General features: G+C 46.1%; 2 protein-coding genes across 5 annotated transcripts; both read right to left on the bottom strand.

Annotated features, from left to right (window-relative positions):
• Positions 1-943: 943 nt before the first annotated feature.
• SLC35C2 (solute carrier family 35 member C2) lies at positions 944-6,418 on the bottom strand. Of its 3 annotated transcripts, none has more exons than XM_030233773.2 (9): positions 6,192-6,418; positions 5,965-6,115; positions 4,273-4,336; positions 3,981-4,053; positions 3,656-3,824; positions 3,292-3,375; positions 2,788-2,963; positions 1,961-2,090; positions 944-1,817 (listed from the first exon to the last, which is right to left on the bottom strand). In XM_030233773.2, the coding sequence occupies exons 1-9, from the start codon at positions 6,306-6,308 to the stop codon at positions 1,696-1,698; spliced, it is 1,086 nt and encodes a 361-aa protein (XP_030089633.1). In that variant the 5' UTR covers positions 6,309-6,418; the 3' UTR covers positions 944-1,695. The 3 variants fall into 3 exon arrangements, with proteins under 3 accessions (XP_030089633.1, XP_030089634.1, XP_050838137.1); XM_030233774.2 differs by having other exon boundaries at positions 2,899-2,963; XM_050982180.1 differs by lacking the exon at positions 3,292-3,375.
• A 138-nt stretch (positions 6,419-6,556) lies between these two features.
• Positions 6,557-25,725, bottom strand: ELMO2 (engulfment and cell motility 2). Of its 2 annotated transcripts, none has more exons than XM_050982175.1 (21): positions 25,577-25,725; positions 21,356-21,481; positions 21,181-21,221; positions 20,602-20,674; positions 20,214-20,264; positions 19,055-19,236; positions 18,161-18,260; positions 17,868-18,019; positions 15,569-15,647; positions 12,008-12,058; positions 11,560-11,682; positions 10,801-10,935; positions 10,271-10,375; positions 10,079-10,187; positions 9,311-9,447; positions 8,822-8,985; positions 8,627-8,739; positions 8,216-8,323; positions 7,800-7,886; positions 7,407-7,480; positions 6,557-6,880 (listed from the first exon to the last, which is right to left on the bottom strand). In XM_050982175.1, the coding sequence occupies exons 2-21, from the start codon at positions 21,431-21,433 to the stop codon at positions 6,680-6,682; spliced, it is 2,163 nt and encodes a 720-aa protein (XP_050838132.1). In that variant the 5' UTR covers positions 21,434-21,481; positions 25,577-25,725; the 3' UTR covers positions 6,557-6,679. The 2 variants fall into 2 exon arrangements, with proteins under 2 accessions (XP_050838132.1, XP_050838133.1); XM_050982176.1 differs by lacking the exon at positions 25,577-25,725 and adding an exon at positions 25,090-25,238.
• Between the last annotated feature and the right edge of the window lie 123 nt (positions 25,726-25,848).

The raw sequence follows: 25,848 nt of genomic DNA, 5'->3' as shown, positions 1-25,848 counted from the left end.
TGGAGCTCACAAATATTGGAAGGGCAAACAGGGTGAATCCTGCTGGAAGCATCCCCAGTTATTGGAAAGTACAGCTAGGGCCAGAGCAAGCAATTCTCAGCTCCAGACATTCTACTTGATGCACAGAATCCCTTGGTCTGCCAGCCTGGTGTGGACGTGCTGGTTCAGCAGCTTTACATGAGGAAGCTGCACCACCTGCTGTCTGCTATGGAGCCAGTTACCAGAACATGATCAAAGATGATCACTAATAACTAAAGTTTTCTTCAGAACCAGCTTTTTACAGGACATGCTCTTGATTAAAGTCATCAATAAAACTTCATCTCTGAAAACTAAGAAGCAAGATCAACAAAAGGACCATTTAGTCAAAATGGCTCAAGCTCTCAAACAGAACATGAGAAGTTCACTTTAAGCCCCAGTTCCTGCCAGGAGAAAGACTGCACTGTTATCCCTTTGGGAAACTCTGTCAAGGTATTTCTACTCTAAAAACTACAAAAGCCTAGCACTGAACAAAACTTTGAAAAATGTGGAAATTCTGCCATGCAAAAAACCAGCCACCTGGCCAACACCACTTGAGGCTTAGCAGCAACAAAAATGACATCTTAAATCCTGCTATTCCCCCTTCCTGGACTGCAGCACTACCTGATCCAATCAAATGGGTCAAAGACATAAGAGTCTTACAAAAAGCCACAATACTAAAAGCCTTCTCAGGGTATATGGTGCATCAAGGCAGAGCAGTCAGTAAGTTCTCTTGGCTGGCATAAATATGAGAGGCTGCAGAACATCTCCCTAATTCTAGAGATCAGTGATAGATGGGCAAGTGTTTGGTGTGCCAGGCCTTATGGGCATGCAGTAGCAAGGTCAGTGGAGGATGAAAAGGAAAGGAGCTAAGAAGACAAATGACCTATGCTCAATGAAGCATGTGTACAGAATGTACAGACAAAAATAAATCAGAAAAAGAGTTTATTTAAAAACCAAAAATTCCTCCCCTCAAAACCCCACATACTTTCTGATAAGCTTATTGCTCAAGTTAGATCTCCTGTGACACTGCTCATTCTCCTCTTGGCCTGTAGCACCAGAAGTAATCTTGCATCCATGTCTTCACTCCAACCAACATCATCTGGAAACGTTCATCCTTTTCCACTGGTCCCAAATACCAGCATTTAATTCTCTCCTTACAATGCACACAGAACATGGAGGTCCCCAGGCACAAAAAGCCCTCACTGGGACAACTCTAGGGATTTATTCAGTCATGTAATCCCACCAGGATGGGAGCTCCTAATTTGCAGAAACATAAAAATAGGGGAAGGTGTATCTACCTTCTCCTTTGAATTCAAAACCTAAGCAGGAGTAAAATCATCCCTGAACCACTCAGCCTGCAGTCCAAACATGTCCATGTTCATTCTACAGCTCATGGTCAGCCTTCAGGATCCCCTAATGGACTTTGTACAGCTTTTCCCTGTCTCACCTTGCCATTCTACACCCACTGAGCCAGGGCTTGTTTTCCAAGTTCCTGTGAAAAGGATGTTGCCTTTTCTTGTGCAGCATCTACAGATCCACACTGCAGCAAAACAGCAGAATTCTCTCACTGGGCCCTGGCTCTGCTTTGGGTGGTCACAGAGACTTTTGGACCTTCCTCCTGGATAGCTGTCAGGCAGGTTAGCTAAGAACAGAGCAGGCTTTGTGCTTCATGTTCAGTCAGTGCTGTTGTGGGGTTTCAACAACCTCCTCCTCTTCCTCAGCCTGTTGGGGGTGGCGCAGCAGCAGCTGCAGGTCAGGGTCAGAGCTGGCCTCTTCGTGTGGCTCCAGTGCTTTGTCACCTGCATGCAGACAGCCCATTTAGTGACAAACTTGCTGGATTCCCACCAAACCTGGTGCTGTCACGGAGCTGGAACCAGACACAGCTCCTAGAGAAGCAATGAGAAAGCCTACAGAGAAAGAGAAAGGGATTTAAAACAATCACCTTTGGAATTCATGGCTTTGAGAACAACGTGGAGGGAGATTCCTAACAGGCAGACAGCAAAGCCCAGCCAGTTCAAGAGACTGAGGCGGTCTCCCAGTAAATGTGTGGCCAGGAATAAAATGCAGATTTCCTGTGGAAACAAAAAAAACATAGCAAGTAGCAGGGCAGGACCTGAGGAGATATGCATGATACATTTTTCAGCTGAAGCCTAGATCAAGATGTCAGGCTGCTAAATTTCTATCAGCACATTCTTTCATGCGCGCAGAGTTCTAAAAACAGTTTCTAGAAACAAACAACCTGTCAAACCAGGATGTGGGATTTTAAGTCATCTGACTGCATAGCTCAGTTACAGAGGAATCTTGCAACTTCTGGATCAGAGAGATTTCATATACCACAGTTCAGCTCAAAAGTATGTGTGCTGCACTCCTCTGGGGAGGATGCGCCAAACTAGGCTACAGAGACAGCTCAAACCAGTGGTTTGGTCATATGCAGGTCTGATGCAAGAGCTTGCCCTTCTTATCCCTCCTCTCTTCCCCACCATCTGCTCTTCATGAGGAGAACGTGTTTCAGTCTATCCCACATTCCAACAAACTTGTATCATTAATGGTATTTTTTATAGAAAAGCCACTAGTCTCTGGCCCTTTGCTGTCAGGGACCAAGAGACCTCACTGCAGAGACTGCAAGGCAAAGCATCAAGCTCCTGTGCAAGGAGAAGAAAAATAACAAGCAATTGTTTCTAAGGATCTAAGCAAGCTCTCAGCACATAAAGCCCAATAGGGATGACTCAGTACTTGCCTTCTAGTATTAGCACAGGAACCATGCCTTACCTTAAAAATGCCAGCAATGGAAAGGGTGAGGCTAGATGTTCTGGAAACCAAGAGGAACTCAGAAAAGCCTAGACCAAAGGCAAGAATTCCACCCAAGAACAGCTTCCCTACCAGAGAGAACAGCATTCCTGCTTCATGGAAACGGAAGAGCTTCTCTGATATGGACAAAGGAAGGCCTAGGAACAAGACAATGAGTAGCAGAATACCATTCCCAGCTCCCAGGATTCCTCTTAATAAGATTGATGGGGTGGGCTGCTCACATTCCAGTATGAGGAGGATGTGCAGCCAGTTCTCCACAGCCCTTACTTCCACAAGTGTGGCAGGCTACTACTTCTATGCACTCTTTAACGTTCTGCCAGCATGAGATAAATCCAGGTCTCTAACTACTTTGCAGAGTTGATAGTTGTTCGCTTATCTAAGTGAATTATCTCCAACAACAAACTGCTAAACAATCTCCCACCACTCAATAAAGCTCCCCCTGCTTTCTGTAATGAACTCACGCACCCTCAAACACCGCAAAGAGTGGGAGGAGCCCCAGGAACATGAGTGGCTGCAGGTGAAACATGATATCAATGGGATTCTGGAGCCCTGAAAGAGGAGAATCAATAACAGAGCAGGCAGCAACAAGCCAGGGAATAATACAAGTCCCAGAGCCTTTATTAGCACCATTCCTAGACATACACCTTATTTGTGATGCCCACACCTGTGCTGCTGCAGACACCCAGCCACTTCATTACCCACCGACAGATATTCTGTGCCCAAGGTTTCAAACACCTTCCATGAGATGTTTCTGCAGCAAGGGCAATTGCCTCTCCTTATTCCCCTCCCTGTTACCAGCACCACCACCCCCTCCTGGCACCCCACATACCCAGTTCAGCCTTCTGCATCAGTATCTGTGTGAGGGTCCAGCGAATGCCGCCCAGGAAAGAGGCACAGAGCACCAGCACAAACCCCTGTGCATTGAACTGTGTGGACTTGTAGGTGAACATGAAGAGTCCCCCAGCAATGAGCAGAACCACCAGCAGCAACGTCACCCTCTGCAGGAGAGCAAACACAACAGAGACAGGCACCTCCTTCCTTTCAGATTCACCCAGATAACTGCAGCATTCCTCTGCTCACATGTTTCTTGTGCATGCACTGCCTATTTCCCTGGGTCTGACCTCCCTCCCTAAAGCATTGCATGGGACTCTTACCATTTCCTCCAGCTTGAAGAGCAGTGAAAAAAGCAGGATGAAGAGAATGGCAGAGGATTTGGTCATTGTGTAGCTGTAAAGACCAAAATACACTGTCAGACTCTTTCAATGTAGTTCTTCCCATCAAAGTACTATTAGGAACCATCACCCATTTCTACACTGCTACCAGCAAGCTATCACAGACCCTGCATGCTGACCCCACTAACCAAACACCTGTCCAAGAAACAGACCCTGGCAAAGCACTCTCCAAACCCCACCAGAGGCTCCCAGGGAACGTGGTGTTTGTACTCACAGGGAGACAGTGACATACAGGAAGCTCCAGTTACTCAGCCCAATATCCAAGGAAGTTGACAGAGCTAAAGAATTAATGAAAAAGTCTTGAAGTTAACCGTCCTCTGTGACATTAATCAAACCCACCACAAAACCCTGCTTCATGGCCACAGACAGCAGAGCAGACCCAGGGAAAAAAACAAGCTTTCCTCAAGTTAGTTCTTCAGAACCACCATAACTCAGATATTCTCAGCTCTTCATGTTTCTGTCCTGTTCCCTGTGACTCAAGTTGGGCTCAGCACTGCACTCACTCAACATGCATTACAAAAAAGCCAGAAATAACTCTTGCCCTCCCTGTGACTGAAAGTGATTGCAGATTTGCATAAAGTCTTTCTTGACTGTATCAGAACATCATAACTTGTAAGTCTGAGGGCCACTGCAAGAAGCCTGGAAAAGCAACAATTATCTGCACACAGCCTTAACCCTGGTGCAGCTTTAGGTACAGTCTATTATCCCTTCTTTGTAAGTTTCCTACCACAGGAAACAGTGTTACTGATCCAAGGGCAGGCCATGCTGAAAGGTAGAACTGCTGCAGATGTGGAGAACTTTTTCCAAGAAACCATGGGGCACGTTATGTAAGGTACTGCAAACCTTGCCAGAGATCCCAGACCAGATGCTGTTCTGTGGGAGCCAATACAACACCCAGCCAAAGAACTGCAGAAGGAGTTACAGTTCTGAGCTCCAAGTAGGAGCTTCACTTCTTGGTCTCAGATAGTTCTGTGTGCCATGAATGATGAATTCTCTACCAAGCTCCACCCTGAGAAAGATGCAATGCGTGGCTTGATACCAGCGTTAAATAAAAAATGTTACTTGCAGACACAACTTATCAAGGCACTGCAGAAGGTTCTCTGTGCCAGTGACTCCTTCAGAAAGATTTCTGTGGGGCCTCTCCCTATCCTTATACATCTCTGTAATGAGCAATGAAGGTGGCATGTCTCAGGCTGAAGCTTTAGGTAGCATCTACACCTGGTAGGGAAACACAGGGCCCAGCAATGGCTGGACCCCACAGCTCACCCTGTCCCAGGGGATTAGCCCTGACCACCCCAGGCAAAGGACTCTGGAAGTGGCCAGAGTGGCACATGCACGTCTGAGCCTTCTCACAGAGTCACAGAATAGGCTGAGTTGGAAGGGACCCACGAGGATCATTGAGCCAACTCCTGGCCCTGCACAGGACACCCCAAGAATCCCACCCTGTGCCTGAGAGTGTTGTCCAAATACTTCTCGGACTCAGTCAGTCTTGGTGCCATGACCACCCCCCTGGGGAGCCTGTTCTAGTGCTCAACCACCCTCTGGGTGAAAACCTTTTCCCAATTTCCAACCTAAACCTTCCCTGATTCAGCTTCATATGTTTTCTTGGATGCTGTCACTGGTTATGAGAGTGAAGAGATCATTGCCTGTCCCTCTGCTTCCTCTTGTGAGGATGCTGAAGACCACAATGAGGTCTCCCTTAAGTCCTCACTTCTCCATACTGAACACACCAAGTGACCTCAGCCGCTCCTGACAAGGCTTCCCCTCCACTCCCATCACCATCCTCGTGGCTCTCCTCTGGACGCTCTCCAACACCTTCATGTCTTTCACATATTGTCGTGCCCCAAACCTGTGGCCCGCTCCCGCTCCGCCGCCCTCTCCCGTCCCCTGCCGTGCCCGGCCGTACCTGCGGGGGCGGCCCGGCGGAGGCAGTCGGCCCAGGACAGCGCTGCCCGCGGCCGCCCGGAGCGGCAGCGCTCCAGGGCGCGGGCGAGCGCCGCCAGAGCGAAGATGAGCAGCAGGTGCAGCAGCGTGACCAGCAGCGGGAACGGGAAGCTCTGCGGGACCGACAGCCGCTGTCACCGCCGCCGCCCTCCCGCCGCCGCCGCCCCGCACCGCCCCGCCACCCCGCACCTTCATCAGCCACTTGTTGTAGAAGGTGATGCCGATGGAGAAGCAGTAGTAGAGCAGCACCAGCGGCGCCGCCAGCGCCGCCCGCCCCAGGGCCGCGCCGCCCGCCCCCGCCGCCATGCGCCGGCAGCGCCGGGGGAGCGAGGAGCAGGAGGGACCGGGATGGGCACGGGGGATGCCGTGACGGGGCCGCGGCAGGACAGGGCAGGGTGCCGCGATGCTGAGCGGGCCGTGGCGGCGGGGGAAGCGGGGCCGCCGGTGACGTTGCCCGGCGGGGCGGGGGAACGAGCGACGGCGGCGGAGCGGGGCGGGCGCGCAGCGGTGACGCTCCGCGCAGGGCGGAAAGAGGCGGAGGCGGCGGCGGCGAGGAGCGCTACTGGTTATTATTGGAACCGATACAAAAGGCGGGCTGCGCCGGGACCCCCGGGCCGAGCCCGCGGCACGGCAGCAAGCGGCGGCCCCGGCCGCACGGCCCGGCGGGCTCGGGGCCCTCAGCCGTAGTGGTACACGAAGTCGTAGCTGCTCGGCTCCTTGGGGATGGGCGGCGGCGCTTCGGGGATCTGGATGTTCTCCAAGTCCAGGAGCCTCAGCTTCATTTCCATGCTCAGCAGCGTGTCCAGGTCGCTCTTGGTCAGCTCACTGGACATGTCCTTCCCCAAGAGAGCGTTAAGCCCATCAATCCAAATACAGTACTGTGGAAAAGAAGGGGTCATTCACGACTGCAGGCATAAATGATACCTTATGTCAAATCTTTCTGTCCTTGCAAAAGTTAGAGATCTTTAAGAGAGGAAACACTGGAGTGAGTTAATATGTAGGGAAAAAATCCCAACCCCAGCTCTAAAACAGTGCCCACAGAGATTTCCAATGGAAGTTAAAAGCCTAGAGGAAAGCGTGAGCCCATGGTTGTACTAGAGGGACAAGAGTTTCTACTGTGGGACAACAAATGAAAAAAGCAAACATATTCTAGGCATTATGGTGGGGGGAAAAGTAGCAGTCCAGACTAGGGGAAATTACGGTGGGACTTTTTTTTCTTTTTAAATGAAAAAGATAATAAAGGGAGGGAAAAAAGATGGTTCATATAAAGCATCAGCAACATATTCTAAGAATGAACCTGGTGAGAGACAGCCTGCTTAAGTATCTAATGAGAAGCAACCGATCCTTCTTAATCTCTGAAGTTAATTGCTATATATTCTACTGCTTAACCACTACATTTCTTACCTCATATTTATTAGGTGCAATGAAGTTCAAGGTCTCATCGGGATCGTATAATATGGAGAAGGCCAATTCTAACACTTCCTGAATGGAAAAGAATCTTTCACTCACCAACTGAACAGAACATTACAGCACCTTCTGCCTGCCACCCCAAGAGAGCTGCCTTGCTGCAGCTGAGTACACTTTCTCACACTGGTATTGTGAGCAATTCTGAAGAGACTATAGCACAATCATGCTTACAGTTCCTTGCATCACAAAGGAACACTAGGAAAGGGCTCAGACAGGAGATGGGGTTTGTACACAGCACACCTGCCATGGGGGAGATCATTCACTCCTCTTGCTTGCTTTCAATCTCAAACACTACAGCATTAGATATTAATGACAGTAAAAAGGGAGAACTTGCCTTATTCTGTTTCAGTGCACTTTTCTCCTTCATGTGTGGACAATCCTTCCCTGTGACAATGGCTTTGATGTCTGCAACTGGAACTAACAGTGAAAAAGTAAAATTCCCAAACAAGCAATCCTAACCAGGAAAATACAGAACTTTGTTTTGTCTTTGCAACTGAACACTGTTTGGTTTTTTAGCTCATTAGTGCAGTTTTCCAAAACACATTACCAGTAAGACATCCCTGCAGCTGGCTTTTAAAAAAGAACTATCAAGTAATTCCAAGATTTGAAGAATTTGGGCAAGGAACAAAATTTGGTGTCTCCTTAGTCAGGGCTTCAGCCTTGTGTCTTTCATCTTTATCTAGGATTATATTCATCCTCTAGACAGCAGAGCACAGAAGAGTGCACAGCCTGTAATCAGGACTTACTTTTTTCTTGTAAAGATTCAAAGGTCACTTCCCCCTGGGCATTATCTTCCAGGTCTCCATAGTGTAGCACCTTGTGATTCAGAGCCAGGCGACAATACCAGAATCTTTCTGGAACACACACCAAGGGTAAGCTGAGCACGATCATTCACATAAAGTCTCACAGCCACTATGTTACAGCCTCTCCACCCAATCCATCTGCTCACCCAGCTCCTCAGCACAGCTTCTTATTCATGAAGGGATGGCTGTATTCTTAGAAATACGCATTTGTGCCATCCCAAACTACTGGCTCATATGGATAGCCAAGTAACCAGCTTTACTTTATGGCAACAAGCCTGCTGACAGATTAATTAATTAGATCTTATTTGCTACAGTTCTTCACATGAAAAAGTACAGTAGACACTGTCCCCTTACCTTGTCTTCTGCGATTTCCAATTTTCCTAAAGCTACTTCCCTCACAAAGCCTGTTCAGGCGCTGCTGCTTTATCAGCTCCAAGATCTCAGGCTGGATTTTCTCTCTCAGCTCCCTGGCAATCAAATATGGAAGAGTAAGCAGAAAATGGAGATAATAGCAGGTATAGAAGGCAACAGTTTTTGTTAGGCACGTACACAATAGGTGGAGACTGGAAGTCATCTTGGCTCATTCTCTCAGACTGGCGTAGCCGCAGAATCTCAGAATAGCTCAGGCTGCGCAGTTTGCTCTTGAACTGGTCCAAGGAGTTTGGTTTAGAGGGCAGAGCCCTTGTGATCTGTTCCCTCACAACCTGCATAACCTAAAGAGGTGGGACAGGAAGAAAAACAAGTCACGTTCTTGTTGGCAGCATAGAATCAGGGGACAGTCTGATTCTATGGCAACAAAGAACTGACATGGGATAACCAGGGCCAGGAGTGTCAGGATACTCGTGACTTTGAAGATCCAGAAGAACCAAGAAGGACCTCAGGGCATTCCAAATAAAAGTTGAGTCATCCTCCCTTACAACCCATACCAATGCCCTGTCACATCATCTGTGCCCTACTCCTTAACCAAATATACAGGCTGAGTGAACACGTGCTGATCTGCCAAAGATTTTTACAAAAATAACTCTTCTCCACCCTGACCTTATTAAAATCTTCTGCTGTCGCCCTCATTTCTTTCCAGGTCTTGTTCAACAGCTGGATACAGATGGCAAACAGTTCCTCAAATGCACGGTCATGGGTGAAAAACATGGGGTGATAGTCGTTCCTGCCTTCATTGGCTTCAGAAAGAAACAAACCACAGCCATGTGAGCATATTGGACAAAAGTACTAGGAGTAACTAAAGTCCACTACAGTGACCGACAACTGATGGTGTGCAACAGTACTTACTCCAAGAGATTAAGACAGTTCAATACTTTGTCACTACATAGATAGTTTATTGACAAGAGCAATTCTCCCCACAGGTCATCGTGCAAACCTCTGTGACTCATGCCCTTTTCATCCTGGTCCCCCAAAATAACTGCTTGCAGTGTTTCCTACCTTCCTCTGGTGGAATTTCTTACAGTGGTTAATTTTCTCAGAAAGCTGTTTTGAAACTGTCAGAGCTAACAAACTTTTCCTAAGTTCATGCTGGTTTCAAGACTATTTTTTTAATACAGCACCCTCCTGAAGTTCTGAGAAGTTGAAACTTTCTGCATGTATCAGTTTTTCAGGAGAACCAGAGTGCACACACCAAAATTTCTTACTTTATTTTGATAATGGTATTATCACTCAGACATCAACTGTGCTAACTCCAAGCTCACCTTGTCCTTACATGGCAGAAGTGAGATCAAGGTACAAATGCTTGTGAATATTAGTTTCTAGAAGCATCAGCCCAGCAGCCAGTAAAGGTGGGTAATGAATGGTACTTACGGAGTTCCCCAACTTGCAGGATCTCACAAAGCATCCTGGTGAGCTCAATGGCACTGCGCCCAAAGGGACACTCATGTTTATCTTCTCGGCTACTGTTCTCCAGAACAATCTACAAGAACAGGATGCCACACACACACACTAAGAAGAGCTGCTGAGGTGTTGGCATCTGTAAAAATCAGCAGCTTCACATACCCTGATATAGGTGTCCTGATGAAATTTGGCCAAGTAAAGCATGTTGTCCAATGCCAGCATCCCAGGAGGAGTCTGTGTAAAATCCATGGCTGGATTGATGTGATTCTGTGAAAAGAGTGTGTAGAAAGAATCCAAATAAATTAGCTCAAAAGAATTGTGTGAGAACCTTTTCTGAATGAATTTTAAACTACCTGTCCATCAAGCACTCCCTCACATCTATCCAAGAAGTAACTCCAAACACCTCCTGACAATGCTATCTGAACTTTCTAGAGGCAAGGCTGGTTCCAAGTTCTTCATAGCACAGGTGCATATGGTAAGGAAATAGCTCCAAAGAATGCCTAATGAACCCTTGCATTTAACCCATCAGCAAGTTCATAACAATATTCCCCAGGAGTGTGAGTGAAACTGAATCTCTAAACTCAGATACTAAGTAAGGTAAAGGAAACAGCTATTTCTGTTCCTTATTTCCCCACAACTCCTGTGGAGATTGCTCAGATTGCCTTGACAAGGTTTACAGTCTAGATGCATACAGTGAATCCCAGCATCTTGTAGTCCTTGGTGTACATGGCTTTGCGTTTCTCTGTTCCGCTGCCAGGGACGGTGTTGCTGTCAGACTCTGCATCAAATGCAATTCTTCTCAATTCAAATATGATGTCTCTCTGTGCCTGAAGGACAGAAGGCAGGGAAATGGTGATGTGATCAATCACTACAGCAGGATTTTCACATATTGCACACTCCTGCATCTCTCCTCAGAGCTCACACAGTGAACACAGAGAGATGCCAAGGGTCATTAGCACTATGCACACAAAGAGGCAATCCATTTCAAAATGGCAAGTTTCAGTACACTGGATAATGCAAAATATTTGTTTGCACTTTTCTTTAACTGCAAGTTTAGTGACAGGCAATTTCTAGGCATTCAGGTAATGCTATGGCATTTCTCCTTAAAAACTGTAATACAGCTGAGTTACAGACACCTGAAAAATGCCCTGTTTTCCTCCTATACAGCAAGCACACGGATAAAATGATGTGCCTGCCATAGAGGTTAAGTAACCAGTTTGACAGCTGGTCAAGAAAGGAGTATATGACTTTCAGTGCCCACTTACATCTCAAAGTCCCACAGAATGCAGCAGGAAGGTCATGAGCATATCTTTATCTCAAGGATGACAATGTGAAGGGCGAGTTTGAAACTTTATGTACATCCACTGCAAATTCCACAGCACTAGGGAGCTCAGGAATATGGCCCCCTGTACATCCTATTCTATCAGACCTTACTCAGCTCTAATAGTGACCTGGTCATTGGGATCCATCTTGGTCATCATTCTCTCTTCCAGGAGATTAAAGGTTAGGACCTGCAGGACGTAGAGCTGATGTGCCATTTCTGTTTTAATGGGGCGGTTTCCTCTGATCACATGCTGCAAAATAAAGGAGAGGATAGAAATTAGGAGAATGCAACTGAAAGCTGAGGTATTAACCCTAGGCACATGCCAGACTGCATATGCACCTCTCTATATGAACATTCAGTTGTTTAACCTCCACATCCCATCAGAAGCATAATTATAATGCTCTGTAAGAGCAAAAAGCAGCATCCTGGTAACTCCCTTTTGAATAAGTTTTACCTTTGAAAGTTTTACCACTTTTCGGCAAGTGGCCTAAGGGCAGTAGAATTTATACTATGCACAAGTGAAACTTCCATTGAGAGGACATTAGGAAGCACTCTGTCATTCCAGACATACTTACATTTAGGATTATAGACCTCAGGTGCTTCTGGGCAAATGCATTAGCCATTTCCTGTTGAGGAATTTAAAGATGAAATAACATGAGTGAAATATAAACAAAAAGCCCACACTGTGCAGAAAGGAGAAAATGGAAGAAGCCTATGAATTTGAGATAGCACTGGCACACAACAAAGTGCTTTTCTACAGACTGTCAATTTAGCATAGCATCTCACCACAACTCATAGATGGCTCCCCTACACAACATCACTAGTGTGGAGAAAGCCACTAGCAGAGTCAAAGCATAGAAGCAAATTTAGCTTAATGTAGGACATCAAATGGTACTTCACTGTTAGGAGATAGGGCAGCAGGGAGCACACTGTGCATTGCCCAGGAAAAATCTGCCATTTCCAAGAGCTTCTTCCAACTAGCATTTCACAGCTTCTTATTCCAAAGTAAACACCCAAGATAACAAGCGCTATGGGATGCAAGTTTCAGGTCTCCTCCCTCTCAAAAACTCTCCCTCTGAAATTGATTTCCTTTGTCCAGTTTCTAAAGAGATGATCAGAAGTCAGCTTGAGGACAATTTGCAGAAGCATTTCAATTTTCAAAGATACAGGCTAGTAATTTTCATGCTTAGAGGAAAGCTTCCAGTTTCCCTCCTGAGTGCATGGCTTCCATTTCTAGATGAGCAGGGTTTCTCAAACATCAAGTCATGATGACAAACAGTCACAGCAGATGCAAGATGTCTTCAGTTCCAGCAACAGTTATACATTCATCTGCAAAAACCTAACCTGTGCTTTCCTTGGAAATTGTGAAGATGTGCTTTCTAACACAGCAGTGACCTCATCACCCCTGCTAGGAGAATAGCACAAGTGCTAATGTCAAGGTGAATATCATGAGTTTGCTGCTACAAGCAAAATCTTTTGGGTAAGAAAAATCTGTTGGGCATTTTATCATCTGGAAGAAGTCCAAAAGAACTGACAGTCTGAGATGTCTTCACATTCCTGTGCAGTGCAGATTGAGAATTGGGAGCAGATGTGGAGTCTCAGACAATTGCACTCAATCAGCTGTACATTCTGAGCAATCCAAGACTTTGCAACTGCTCCTATCAACATCACTCTTGACAGAGCAAGAAGTCTGCTAAAATGTATGCATTAACCTTGTTCAGAATTCCTATTATCAGTTTTGATCCAGATAGAAACCTCCTGAACCAAGACAGTGACTGACAGCCAAGCTGTAATGGCTGCAAGTTCAGTAGGGCTCATTCTACAACCAAAGTGAGTCAGTGCTTGAGTGGAAGGTATCTAAGGAGCATCTAGATGAAGTAGGAGGTGCTTTCAGAGAGAACACATTGCCCTCTGAGTCATTACTTTCTACTACTATTTGTGAGATGTAGTGCTGAGAATAGGACAAGGCTCTGTTGTTAGGATTTGCTCATGCATGCGACACAAAGAATCCTTTCTCTGAAGGAATTGGTTTGTGTGGGATGGAATTAACAGGTGACTGAAGCAGATAAGAAGTGGGGAGGACAAAGACAATTAAACAATTCTAAACAGCATAGAAAGAAGCATCAACACACATACAGTCTAACTACTGCTAAGGGATCTATGCCCTGCTGAGAGTCCAGTAAGGCCCACTTTGCTGCTTGATGGTCACAGAAACACAGAATGGTTTATGCTGAAAGGGATGTCTTGAGATCACCCAGTCCAACTCTGCTGTTTCAAGCAGCATCAAACTTGTTTGCCCAGGACTGTGTCCAGTCAGGTTTTTAATATCTCCACTGATGGACACTCCATAATCTCTCCGGGTACCCTGTTCCAGTGTTTGACCACTCTCTAATTTATGTCATGTGGGTGTGCATGTTTCATGTGGAATTTCCTGGGTTTTTAAGCAGTGCCCACTGCCTCTTGTGCTGTCAGTAGGCACAACTGAGAGGAGTCAGGCTCCCTCTTTTTTATTCCCTTCCATCAGATATTTAAACACATAAGACCTCCCTGAGTCTTCTTGTCTTAAGGCTGAGCAATCCCAAATCTCTCAGGCTCTATTCCTATGGAAGATACTCCAAGTCCCTTAGACAACTCCATGGCTCTTTGTGGTCATTTGGATTGTATTCAAGGGAGGGGAAAAACAGTGGAAAATCCCTTGGAATTTTGTTTGCTATGAAATCTACTATTTTTGCTGAATTACCAGCAGAGGAGTATGATTTTCCTTATTTTCATGTATTAAGCATATCCATTAATTTTAGAAATTATGTAACATTTATTGAGATGGCAATTTCCACTCTGAAGGTGCTGCATCCTTGAAAAAAGTGGAACATTCTCTGTGCCATGCAGAAAACCAAAAAACCTACCAGTATCTCAATACAGAAGGTTCCAAAATCAACCTATTAACAAGAATGGTGATTTCCCTGGAGTGAGCAGAGGGCAAAAAATATTCTTAAACTACAATTACCATAAGGGAGAAGTCACAAATTAGGCAGAACTTATGCTCTAGTCCCCAGTCAGCATCAAGTTTCGTGACTGCTCTTCACAGACAAACAGCTCTATCTTTAGAAGGATGCAGCTGGATATCAAACTGTCATTAGCACAAGTGAGATTTGAGCTATAAACTCATGCTGCAGTAAGTTTAAGGAGATTCAGATTGCTAAAGGACTTGTTCCAGTTTTACAGTTGGTTCACCTGGTCAGTCCTGCAGTATCAATTTCCTTTTATGACCATCTCTATGACCTTGTGTGCACAGAAAGCCATTCAGGGTTTCTCCTGCTACTGATTCTTCTCCCCTCCACAGTCTGAGGGCATCCCCAGGAGTCCTCCCACCCTTCTCCCTAGGTTCATCCACTCTGAGGCTGTGGGCATCATCCCTGGGATACAAGGAGGCACAGCTAGAGAAGAGCTAACATGCCTACAGTCCCCTACATGACCAGCCCCCAGGCTTGAGTTACTTACAGTGATGGGCAGGTCTAGTGGGTTAAGCAGCTTGTCCTGCTGGCAGAAAGCAAAAAAAGGCACAAAGAGAAGCAGACAGGATTTAGCTTGGAGTCCAGGAATAAGGCACAAACAGGGCACTAGAGAAGAAAGGCTTAACACAGCAAAGCTACACAATACACACATATGCACATCTTGCAGGTAGCTGAGATCTTGGGAGCTTCCTCAGAGCAAAACAGTGTTTCATTTCTCATGTTTGTCAGCAGGAATATTCCTCTATGACTTAAGAAAGGTCCCTTTTTTGGGGAGAGGGATGTGGGTGTTTCTTTATAAAGTACATACAGCCCCAAGGAGTCTACCCAGCCTACCTCTCCCATACACAATTAACTTTAAAAAACCTCCCATGCTGTCTGCAGGATTACTTTCTGTCTCTGAAGGTCTTTCAGAATCCTTTCTGAGCATGTCCTAAATATAGATGTGTGCTCCAGGACACATTATTAATGGGATGGTACTTCTTCTCCTCTGTTGCCATACTGAAACAGGCACTTAAGTTCTTGGCAAGGTCTGAGGTCTACCTTGCCCAGACAATAGATTTCTGAGGCATAAAAAGCCAGGCAGCCACCATCACTCAGGTTTAAAGTCAAAAGGCAAGAACAAACCTGTCTTTTGTCCTCAGGTGCCTTCAGGAAGAGGGCATTGATCAAGGCAATGGCATATGTCTGAATCTCTTGGTTTGAGCTGCAGAAACAAAACAAGGGAGGCTTGTAAGGCAACAGGCAGTACAGAACATTACAGCTTGCTGCTTTACCTGCACCATGAGAACACTGACTACAGAACTTGTGCATTTTCAACAGACAAGCAGGACTCATGTAACCTATGCTTATGATGTCCAGCTCTTCAAAAGGCTTGCAAAAACCTGACAGAGATTTCTGACTGACAGGTCCATTATCCAAGAGACAGAGCAGACTGCAGCCCAGCACTACCAAGTTTGTTTCCAATGCTGAAACTGTCTCTGTAAAACCTGGTTATGGTACAGTCTGCTACATGGATACAGCCTGGAACTTGCATGGACCAAGTTATTGTTCTCCCCTATGCCAGTGGAAGCCACCAAAATCAAATGGAACTAAGGGGAAAGAATGCTTCACTGCAGAACTTCTTCAGGTAAAGGGTGCTTAGCCTCTTCCTAGGTCACACAGAGCATGTGGTTATACTTGTCAGGTTCAAAACAGCACAAAGTTAAGCTTCTAAATGCCAGTGATATGCCTTCTGCCCTCCTCCTGTGTCAAATGCAGGTTTGTTTCCTGCAATACTCTAACTCTTCCTGGCTGTCAAGTCCTTTATCCCTTGGCTGTCAAGTCCTTTATCCCTCAGCCTGACCCAGAGCACTCCTGCATCAAGCTCTTCTGATGAACAGAAGTCCAGTGTACCACCTAAATGATTATGTGTGCATGAATATACTTTTAAAAAATATTTTTATTTATTTAACTATACATGAAGAAATAAAAGATCTTTTTATAAAAGATCTGAAGCCAATACTTCTTTTAGCTTAAATACCAATTTTCCTCACTTTGACATATCTCTGGATAACAACCATATTCTTTCTTCTATTGCTCCCTTCCAAATATTTTTCATTTTGGTCAATCTGCTGTACTTCAAACATGCAAATCTTTGTGCACCATCCTAGGTTCTCCTTGGGCCTCCAAGCTGCACAGGTCTCTGAAGTCTGACTCTTCACTTCTGCTCTCCTTTTCAGGGTTTGTTGCTCTTTTCACCACACTGCTTGCTTTTTGACAAAGCAGAACCATTTTTTAGGTTAATTTCTCCTCTTCTAACTCATCTCCTTTGGACTTATTTCCATGGTCATGTTCTTCCAGAACATATCCTCTGTTATGAACTGTTCCCTCCTGATGGCCTTGCCAAGAAAACCACCAACAAATCCTGACTCACCCTCCCCCTCCCCTTCCAAAATATTCCCTGCATGGATGCATTCTTAAGTGACCATTTGTGTTCTGGAAGCACTTAAGCACACAAGTTTATGTCTTGAACAAAGATAATTTACTTAAAAAACCTGCACAAGTGTGTTCAATGTTGGGACCAAATCTGTGTTTGAGTACACCAGAAATCATAAAGCTGAAAGAACAAATACTCTTTGCAGAACAAAGCAGCTGGGGTGTTCAGGAGAACTTGTTTAGCTTTTCTGTTAACCAAATTCAAATGTATAAACATTCCAAGCACACAGTGACATTGATGCAACACTTTGTTTGCACTATAACTTGGTTAAACTACTGTTCACTGATTAAAGAGCATCAATCACATTCACAAATAGTGCTTTTCCATACAGTCAGAATTAAAAGGCTTGAGAAAAAACCCAACCTGTTCAAAGCTCCAACAACTACATGCAGCTTTTTTATAATGAAGAGTAGAACTGACCTAGACAAACAGCCCTAAGAGATAGAAATTATTTTGCCAGCTTGTTTGGAAAGTGAGGAAGGAAATGAAGGAAATTTTTAATCCCTTCAAGCAAAAAAAGCAATTGTTTTCTTCCTTAGTATGCAGGACAAAACCCAGAAGATGATGAGCTCTTAGATTCTAGTGGAGACAATTTAAAGAGGGGTAAAAGTGAAAGACAGCTGGATGCAAAACCTTTGGGAAGTTGTTCTAGTGAAATGCAGGTTTGATCCTAGCACTGAACACACTTAGGCAGTTATTTAAAGCTAAATATCTTTGTTCAACACTCATGTGCCCAAGTTCTTCCAGAACACAAAACATATTTTTCTAGTTTCACATGTTTTAAAAAAATCCATTAGAAATCTTAAACTTCAAGTCAGTTGTCATTTTGGTAATGCTTAAAAAAAAAAAAAAATCTTTAAGTGTTCCAAATGGTGGAAGATGTCTTTTTAAATAAACAAGTAGTCATAAAACTGGTATAAATCCCAGCATTGCTGGGTGGACACTCACACTTGCAGGTGGGAAATGAGCTGCCCCACAGTGATCTCCTCTGCAATCTTCTGGTACAGAGTCTGGCTGTTGAGCACCATGCTCTCCAGGATGGCCAGCGAGCGCTGCAGGATGGACACGTCCACCATGGGCTGGCTCACGTACCCTGCAATCTGAGCACAGCAGGTCAGGTGTGAGGGCTCACACAGGGGCTGCACTGTGCTCTCAGACAGCACTCAGCTTCTCAGTCTTGAGCTCTTCCTGGGAAGCATGAGAAGAAATAATATCCACTCACCCCCTCCGCCCAAACTCACCTGTTTGATGAAGGTTATGGAGACCATGTCCCAGGAGACAATACCGTGGTCCATGAGCTCCAAGAAGGCAGTCAGGGTGAAAGCCAACATCTCACTATAACTGAGAAATTGAAGAATTCAGTTACAAGAGATCAGGCAAGGAAAAAAGCCTGCTCAAGCTGGATAAGAGAAAAATGTCACCACGTTCTCCTAATAACACAGTGTGGCACCTGGGGGAGCAATAAAGTGTATGCATCCACACAGATAATTTTACTGTTTTGTAGAAAGATATTTTATTTTTCCTGGTTACAAGCACAAATTAAAATTAGCAGCAGTAAGTCCCTAGTCCTGCCACCAGAGACTCACAATCACCAGGATAAGTACTTGGCTACTCAAAGGAGCAAACACATTTCCATATCAGAAAAAAAAAAAGGGAAGTTAATTGTCCTCTAAATATTGGGACCTGACTTGAAATAAAATGAAGGCACAGCATGAATTGTGGAAAATTTAATACATAACCACAAGACAGAAAGATAAAAGAGACTGAAGGGAAGATTGCAAAAAAATGCCAAAAATGTATTAGTTGCTAATATATAAGAAGAGCTATAAATGTTATTACAGTAAGTTATCAAGACTTTAAAAGTACTTTCGATGAAATATAACAACTGCAACAGAAAATCCAACTGAATTCTTTGTACCATAGTTCACTGTGACTGTGCTTGAGGAAACTTCCAGAGCAAATCATGACTGTCTCCTGTTCTGCCTTGTGAGGTTTAGCAAATGACTGGAAAGACTTTGTCTCCACAGATCAGCATTTGCTCTAAGGTTGTGAAATTGCTTAATGCCACTTCAGCAAGCCAAATGAGCCCCTTATTCAAGGCCTCCTCCCAGAGTTCTGGAATAAAGGAAACTTACTGGGAGAGAAGCTTGGTCCCACTCTCCACAAGCCGTGTCAGCACTGTAATCCCTTCCATGTTGATGAACTCTGTGGCAAAGGTGATGTCTGCTGAAAGTTTGGCCAGTTCCTTCATGGCATCCAGCCTGGCTTCCATGCTGTGGGACTGGATCCTCTCCATCAGCTGGCGAGCTGCCCTGGACTGGCAGGAAAGAGGGATGGTGCCAGTTACAGAGCAGGCACCTGCAGGCTGAGTCCTGCCAGCATCAGCATTCTGTCAGAAGCCCATGGGTGGGCAGGGAGAGCAGAGCCAGGGTAGAGATAGCAGCAAAGTCACATTCAGTAGCTGCAGTCAGCAAGTCTAAGACAGACTAAAATAAGGCTTCTCTCAGCAACAGTTGCAGCCAAGCAGGAGGTGAGTAAAATGCTGGTTTGCATGTTAGAGCAAATGCCTGCTTTTCTCCTCACTGAGGTGAGTGGAGGTGGGTATAGAAACATGGAGCAACACCATTAAAGAAATACAATATTGACAAAAAGTCTCACTGATTCAAAGAGAAGCATGATCTCATTCTGTGTATCCACAAGACATTCTGTAAGATTTCTCAGACACAGATCATTATATCCTCTTAACTCCCTTTTGCCCAAGTACTTTCTCCCAGTCCTACTCACCCTCAGCTCTATGCCAAGACATTTGCACAAAAAAAAGGTTTAAGAATTTAAATAAAAAGAAAGCTGCAAAAGATGACTTCTGAGGGCACAATAGCAATAATTCAGCAGGAACAACCTCCTCTTCATCAAATTTGTCTCTATTTTAATTTTTTGCATTCAGTTGCTGGAACTGTTGCTTTCTAACTGACCATGCTAAGTTCTCTCACATTGAGAATGCATTTGTCAGGTGTTTCACTGCATCCTAATGTGGGAGATGCATTAAAATTGTAGACTGGATTTATTGACAGGAGGTCCTACGAAAGGGCAGAGCATCCAAAGGAAAGACACACACCACAGGCAGGAGGGAAAACAAAGAGTGTGTGCCTCACTGCATGGAAGGGCCCTCAACAAAGGTAATTTACAATTACCCCCTGCAGCTTGGGGAGAAGGAGAAAGAAAAGCCAAGAGGTAAGAAACAGCCTGCCACCCATGGAGAGCTACTGAGAAAGAGGAAAGTGAGGAAGCATTTACCGGGGACACTGCCAGCTGGAGGATAGTTCCATTCTTGATGTCACAGCGAGTCTGCAAAGAAAAGCCAAACTTAAACTGTGGAAAAATGGGGGGGAAATAACCCAGCTGGATCTACAGTGCACATCTGCATGCACAGTAAAGGGGCTCCCATGCCACACAACCCTACTGAGGGTACTGAATTTGAGTGCCTGAGCCTCCACACCTACAGGCATGCAAACGGAGCAGTGCAAAGCTCCTCTGTTAAATGGCACCATTTGAGTCTGAATCTCCCTGAGAGCAGGGATGCTGCTCCTCCAGGATTAGTGCCAGTATTGTTCCATGACTTGTAGTCCAAGACACTCTGGACTCTCACCCAGGGTATCAGCAAACTGCTGCCTCTCCCACTGACCTGCTCTGTGATGTACAGCTGAGGACCATCAGCGTAACGCAGCGTGTAGTACTCGGGGTTTGGCAATGACCACCTGGCAGAGGAAGAAGAAGAAGGATACATTAAGCATCTTTGTCCTTTTTCTTCTGGCTGTCCATAAGGAAATGGAGCTTGATCCCAGGAAGTTGCAAAAGAACTTTCAAGCAAAGCTTTAGCAGGGGAAATCAGGTCTCCCAAAGAGGAGAGAAAACTCCTCTTAAGGACAATGTGGGACTTCAGCCTAATCTGAATCAACTCTGTGGAACACCTGAACAGGCCTACACTTCAAGAACAGCAGGATGGGCCAATCCTCAGAGAAACTGACCCTAAGGCATACGAATGCACACACTTAGAATTGGAACAAAAACTGAAGGCTCCCATCTTCCAGGAGATTCTTTTCTTCACAATTTAAACCCCAGCCCATTCCATGACCAAAACCAGCAGCAGGCAGCATGGACTGTGCTAGCAGCACATTAACAAGCAGCAGACTTCCACAGTAACCCAGCAAGATTTGTCAGCAGGACAGACTTTCTCCACAAGGATTCCCAGAGAACTACTCACCCATCACAGACCTCCTTGATGATGGATGCAAGAGGCCTTTTCTAGAACAGAAAGAGAGTCCTCAGTAGCCGTGTTCCTCTCAACCAGAAAGGAATACTGCCCATTTCTATGCTTCCCACATTCCAGTATCAATGCTGGGGTGCCTTTCCTCCCCCATCTGGTTACCAGGTCTCACCTGATCTATTTCCAGCAGCTGGGCATTGGCACCTGGCCACTCAACAGCCACTTTCACAATGTCTGAAGGTGGTGGCATTGCTCCAGACTCCTCCAGGTGCCCTTACAACAGCATACACCTCCACACCTGTTAGGAGGAAGGATAATGAGTGTCTTCTCTGAAAACTATTTCACTTACTACACTGGATCTAACACCAAGCTTTGAAACACCTAAGCTCAGTCTTATGGTTTCCTGGGCCTAACAGGGACAGAACACACATTACTAGCAGAGATCAAGGATTCACACAAACAGCATATTGTGAAATTGCATGCCCAGCTTCATCACTTGAGAAATATTTCTGAGAGCTTATTGGGGCACTCACAAGAAGGAGGGTCACTGACCAGCAAAGCCCCATCTGCCAACCACAGTCTGTACTGGCACCTCAGGCTGCAGGACTGCTAAAGCAGCAGCTCCCAAGGCTCAGCTGTAGGTGAGAGCAGGAACAGACTGTCCAGGTAGCCTCCCTCCCACAGGCTGGTGTTTACTCATAGCCATCCAAATTCCTTACACAACTTGATCCACTCAGGATACCCAAACAGGCTCTTAGGCAAAGCTAGCTTTATCTCTTCCCTTCCTGTAACATCATAAATCCAAAATCACAGAAAATAAATAAGGTAACTCAGCATCTGCTCTGGAAGTGTACCTTTCACTCCTTTAATGTGCCTTTCAGAGCATAAGCTTATGTTCAGGGTTTGGTCCCAGTCAGTTGTCAGACACAGTGGTTTGTGCCCAAAAAATTGGACTATGTGACCTCCTGCACTCCTATGACAGCCAGACTTGGTCCACTCTACCACCCTCCATGACCTGGAAAGTATCTGGCAAGCCAGATTCAGGATTTCATTATATTCTGGAAAGCCAACCCCAATTCACAGAGATGGCTACAAGTCAGTACTCCTGGCCTTCTCTTTCTGTTTGAGCACCAATCCCAAGAGTATTTTCTTGTTTTTTCTTAAAACTCATTAAATGACTGTAAGACTAAATACATCTCATTCAGAAAAGTGCCAGTCAAGTTAGGTTCAAAATAACATCTCCAGCCTTCCAGATAAGCAACACACATTAGCTGACCTTGGAAAAGCAGCAGACTCAGGGCAATTTCCAGTATCCAACCAGTACTCCCCAAAGAGCCCAATTTGTATGACACCCCTAGACCTGCAGGGTTTCCATTTATTGAATCTAGAAACAGACAGGCAGTTCCCAAATGGTGTGTGATTTCCACTCACTGTTCTCCAGCAATTAAAGGCTATCATGGCCTAAACTGAAAGCCTGAGAAACATCAGTCCTGTGCAGAAATCACACACTCAACATCCCCAGTAACCAGCCTGTAATAACTGAACAGGTAATTACCTCTCCCACGAGTGAGCCAAGTCACAACCAGAAAACATCTAAATCTAGTCAATGTTCAAAACACAACAAATACACAGGGAAGAGACAAGGCTCAAAGATTAGTCCCTGGGTATTAAGAACTGAATTTGCAACTTTTTAAACTAATTTACCCATGACTAATTATGCATGAGTAATTAGCATCTAATTACCACTTTTCCCTTCAGCCTCTTGCAGTACAGTCATAGTCTTTTATTTGTATTGCAAGTGACAAGCTGCTACTGAAAAGTACAAGGAAATACAGCAATTTATATGCCAAAACAAAGATGTCCAGATTACTAGAGGTAGAAGCCTTTACACATCTCTAACTTGTCTTTTCTCACTCAAAGAACATGCCTCATTCAAAGAGGGGAAGTGCCCATTAAAACAGAAATGCTGATATGAGGGGAAATCCTGTAGAAATCATAGAACATTTAGGTTGGAAAACACCCTTTAGGTCATAAAGTCCAACCATAAACGTAACACTGCTAAGTCCACCACTAAATAATGTCCTTAATAACCATATAAATGTCCTGTTTCATGCCAAAAAAGGAACTGCAGAGGCACACAGCACCCAGAGGTCATGCACTCTACCTTCAGCTCCCCTGATATGCTCATCACCAAAACCAGGGACCAACCAAGTTGTATTGCACTACCTTGATATCTCCAAAAAAAAGCTCTCAGCTGCATACAAATTCAAAGTAACTCACCATGATATTTAACACTTATTTCTGCCCCAAATTTCTTCTGTAAATGAGCACCCACTCATGACTGGCAACCATGCTCCCTATTCCAATCAGTATTCAAGGCACAGCAAATACACAGTGAGAGAAACAGAGCTTCAAGACTCTGAGAAATATCTTCAAGGTTTTTTGTTTGTTTTTTTTTTTTTTTTTTTTGCACAGCAGCACCACAGAGCAGACACCACAGGTATCTGTACCAAGGCAGAGATTTGAACACCAAAGTGAGTTGGCTAAGGAGAACCCAGAGAAGCAGGAATTAAAATTTTTAAAAAGTAGGAAACTTTTTAGAACAGTCTTGGACAAACAATGCTTTGAAGGACCAACACAGATCGATAGTTCAGCAGAAGCAGCTTTTCCAGAAGAGGACAACTGGACCACGAATACAAAGGGTACTTCAGGTCAGCCTCTTAAAGTGAGGTTGTCTGCCAAAAGCATGCTTTGAAAAGATTTCAAGATTTCACTGTGCATCTGCAGACAAGAGGGGTGCCAAGATGTTTGGTTTTACAATGGATATTTTGCAGTGCAACAGTGATAGAGCTGATAAAATTGTTGAGAGGCTCTTGTGAAGAAGTACAGACCATGATGTTGCGTAATTGTGTTTAGCAGTCAGTCACTTATGTGCATGCTCTCACAGCACATTCTTCTCAACAGCCTGTAAACAATTCCTCACAGTTTGTACAGAGAGACAGAAGCCAAGCTGAAATCCATCAAAAATTAATTCAGAGCGCTTCTGCAGAGTGAGATCTGTCATGTAGAGCAGTGGTGCAGGGGTAGCTGCAGGGCAAGGAAAAATCAGCAGAGCCACTAAAAACACACTATTCAAAAGACTTCTGAGAAGCTGCAAGCTAAAACAACTACAGTATTTTAAGTAGAATTTCCCTATTCACAAACTCAATCTTCTTTTCATTACAGATAGAGAACAAAGTGTGCTGCACACAGAATGAAAATGAGGAGGATGAAAGAACATTCCCTGAAAAAGAAAAGCTGCCTGGTAGAATTCCCCAGTCAACAAGCAAATAGCTGCAGCTTCTGAAACCTGTAGATGCAACAGAACACCCTCAGCAGTCCTCAGCAAGTCCCCAGATGGTACCAACTGGCCAAGCTAAAGTTGGAAGTGATGCTGGCACAGGGACTAATGGGACAGGTGGGCAGAGAAGACATTCCTTGGCCAAGCAGCATGAAAGGGTAGGAGATAGCAGAGTCCAGCCTGAAGGCTATGCAGTTTTCTATATTATCTAACACACCAAGCAATGAGAAACATCCCTCTCTGGATAAACCAGAGAAGCAAATGGCTCAGATTCCCTGTCTCTGGAATCCTACATTGCTCCAAATGCCTTCCATGGCTGCACTCTGGCGGTAAAGCACTATGCCTATGGGCCCTGGTCATGCACATTTCAACACAGCATGGCAGAAACCGTCTCTTGGCAAAGACAGAAACCGATAGCAACAAGCAAAAAGAGAACTGCTTTATTATTTTTAATCAGTCAAGTGACTTCAAAGCCGCCAGCCAGGCGCTAACCCCTGAAGCTTGGCCCAAAACCCAGTTAAAGGCATTAAACAAGAATGTTTCTCTAAGCCCTGTCCGCGCTGTACCTCGGCTCCCGAAGGAGCACCGGCCTCGCCCCTCTCGGTGTCTCCGGGGGCAGCGGGGGCGATGTGCCGGGAGCGCGGCACAACGGGACCTACGGAGCTGCGGCGGCCGGGCCGGGGGCGGGCGGAGGAGCCAGGCCGGATCAGGGCCGCGGGCAGGGTGGGCGCGGCGCCGCAGCGCGCACGGAGAGGCGGCAGACCCGAGGCGCTCCGCCGACGGCTGCGCTCCCGCACCCTATCCCTACCCCTATCCCCACCCCTACCCCCCTATCCCTACCCCTATCCCCACCCACGCCCGCGCTCCCCAGGCCCCACCGCGGCCGCCCCGCGTTCCCGCGGCCCCGCCGAGGCGCTGCCGGCACTGGCACCGCCCCTGGGCGCGTCATGCGCCCGCCGCGCTGCCATGGAGACCGCGGGCACCATGGAGACCCGACCCGCCCGCCCCGCCACCCCAGGGCACCCCCTGCGCAGCCGAGTCAATGCCGCTAACCGAGCGTCGCTCGTCCCCGCGCCCCTCCTCGCCTCCGGGGCCGCCGCGGCGGGGCTCACGTCAGCTCCCCGTGCCCACGGTGCCCCGCCTCCGGGAGCGGCTGCGAGCGCCAGGGGCCGGGCGTGCGGGAGCTCATGCAGGGCAGCCGCTCGGGCTGGCGCAGGGCTCTGCGGCGGCGCCGCGGCCGCGCTCAGCTCCCTCCGCCCCGGCAGCGAGCGCGGGGCCGCGGAGCTCTGCGCAGCCCCCGCCCCCGGGCGCGCCCCGCCCCGGGA

This window comes from Serinus canaria, chromosome 20 (assembly GCF_022539315.1).
Source record: "Serinus canaria isolate serCan28SL12 chromosome 20, serCan2020, whole genome shotgun sequence".
Classification (NCBI taxonomy): Eukaryota; Metazoa; Chordata; class Aves; order Passeriformes; family Fringillidae; genus Serinus; species Serinus canaria.
Note: the sequence above shows the minus strand (reverse complement) of the source record. Positions and strands in the feature narration are given on the sequence as shown.

Bases quoted from the DNA above. Each gene is read 5' to 3' on its own strand.
- SLC35C2 (XM_030233773.2), bottom strand. From the start codon at position 6,308: ATGGCGGCGGGGGCGGGCGGCGCGGCCCTGGGGCGGGCGGCGCTGGCG. The intron at 3,825-3,980 runs GTAAGAGTCCCA...GCTCTCCTGCAG, and splicing joins TCTTCAAGCTGGAGGAAATG to AGGGTGACGTTGCTGCTGGT. The intron at 2,091-2,787 runs GTAAGGCATGGT...TTGTTTCCACAG, and splicing joins CCATTGCTGGCATTTTTAAG to GAAATCTGCATTTTATTCCT.
- ELMO2 (XM_050982175.1), bottom strand. From the start codon at position 21,433: ATGCCACCACCTTCAGACATTGTGAAAGTGGCTGTTGAGTGGCCAGGT. The intron at 18,020-18,160 runs GTGAGTTTGGGC...TGCTGTGCTCAG, and splicing joins CCATAACCTTCATCAAACAG to ATTGCAGGGTACGTGAGCCA. The intron at 6,881-7,406 runs GTAAGAAATGTA...TCTTTTCCACAG, and splicing joins TTGCACCTAATAAATATGAG to TACTGTATTTGGATTGATGG.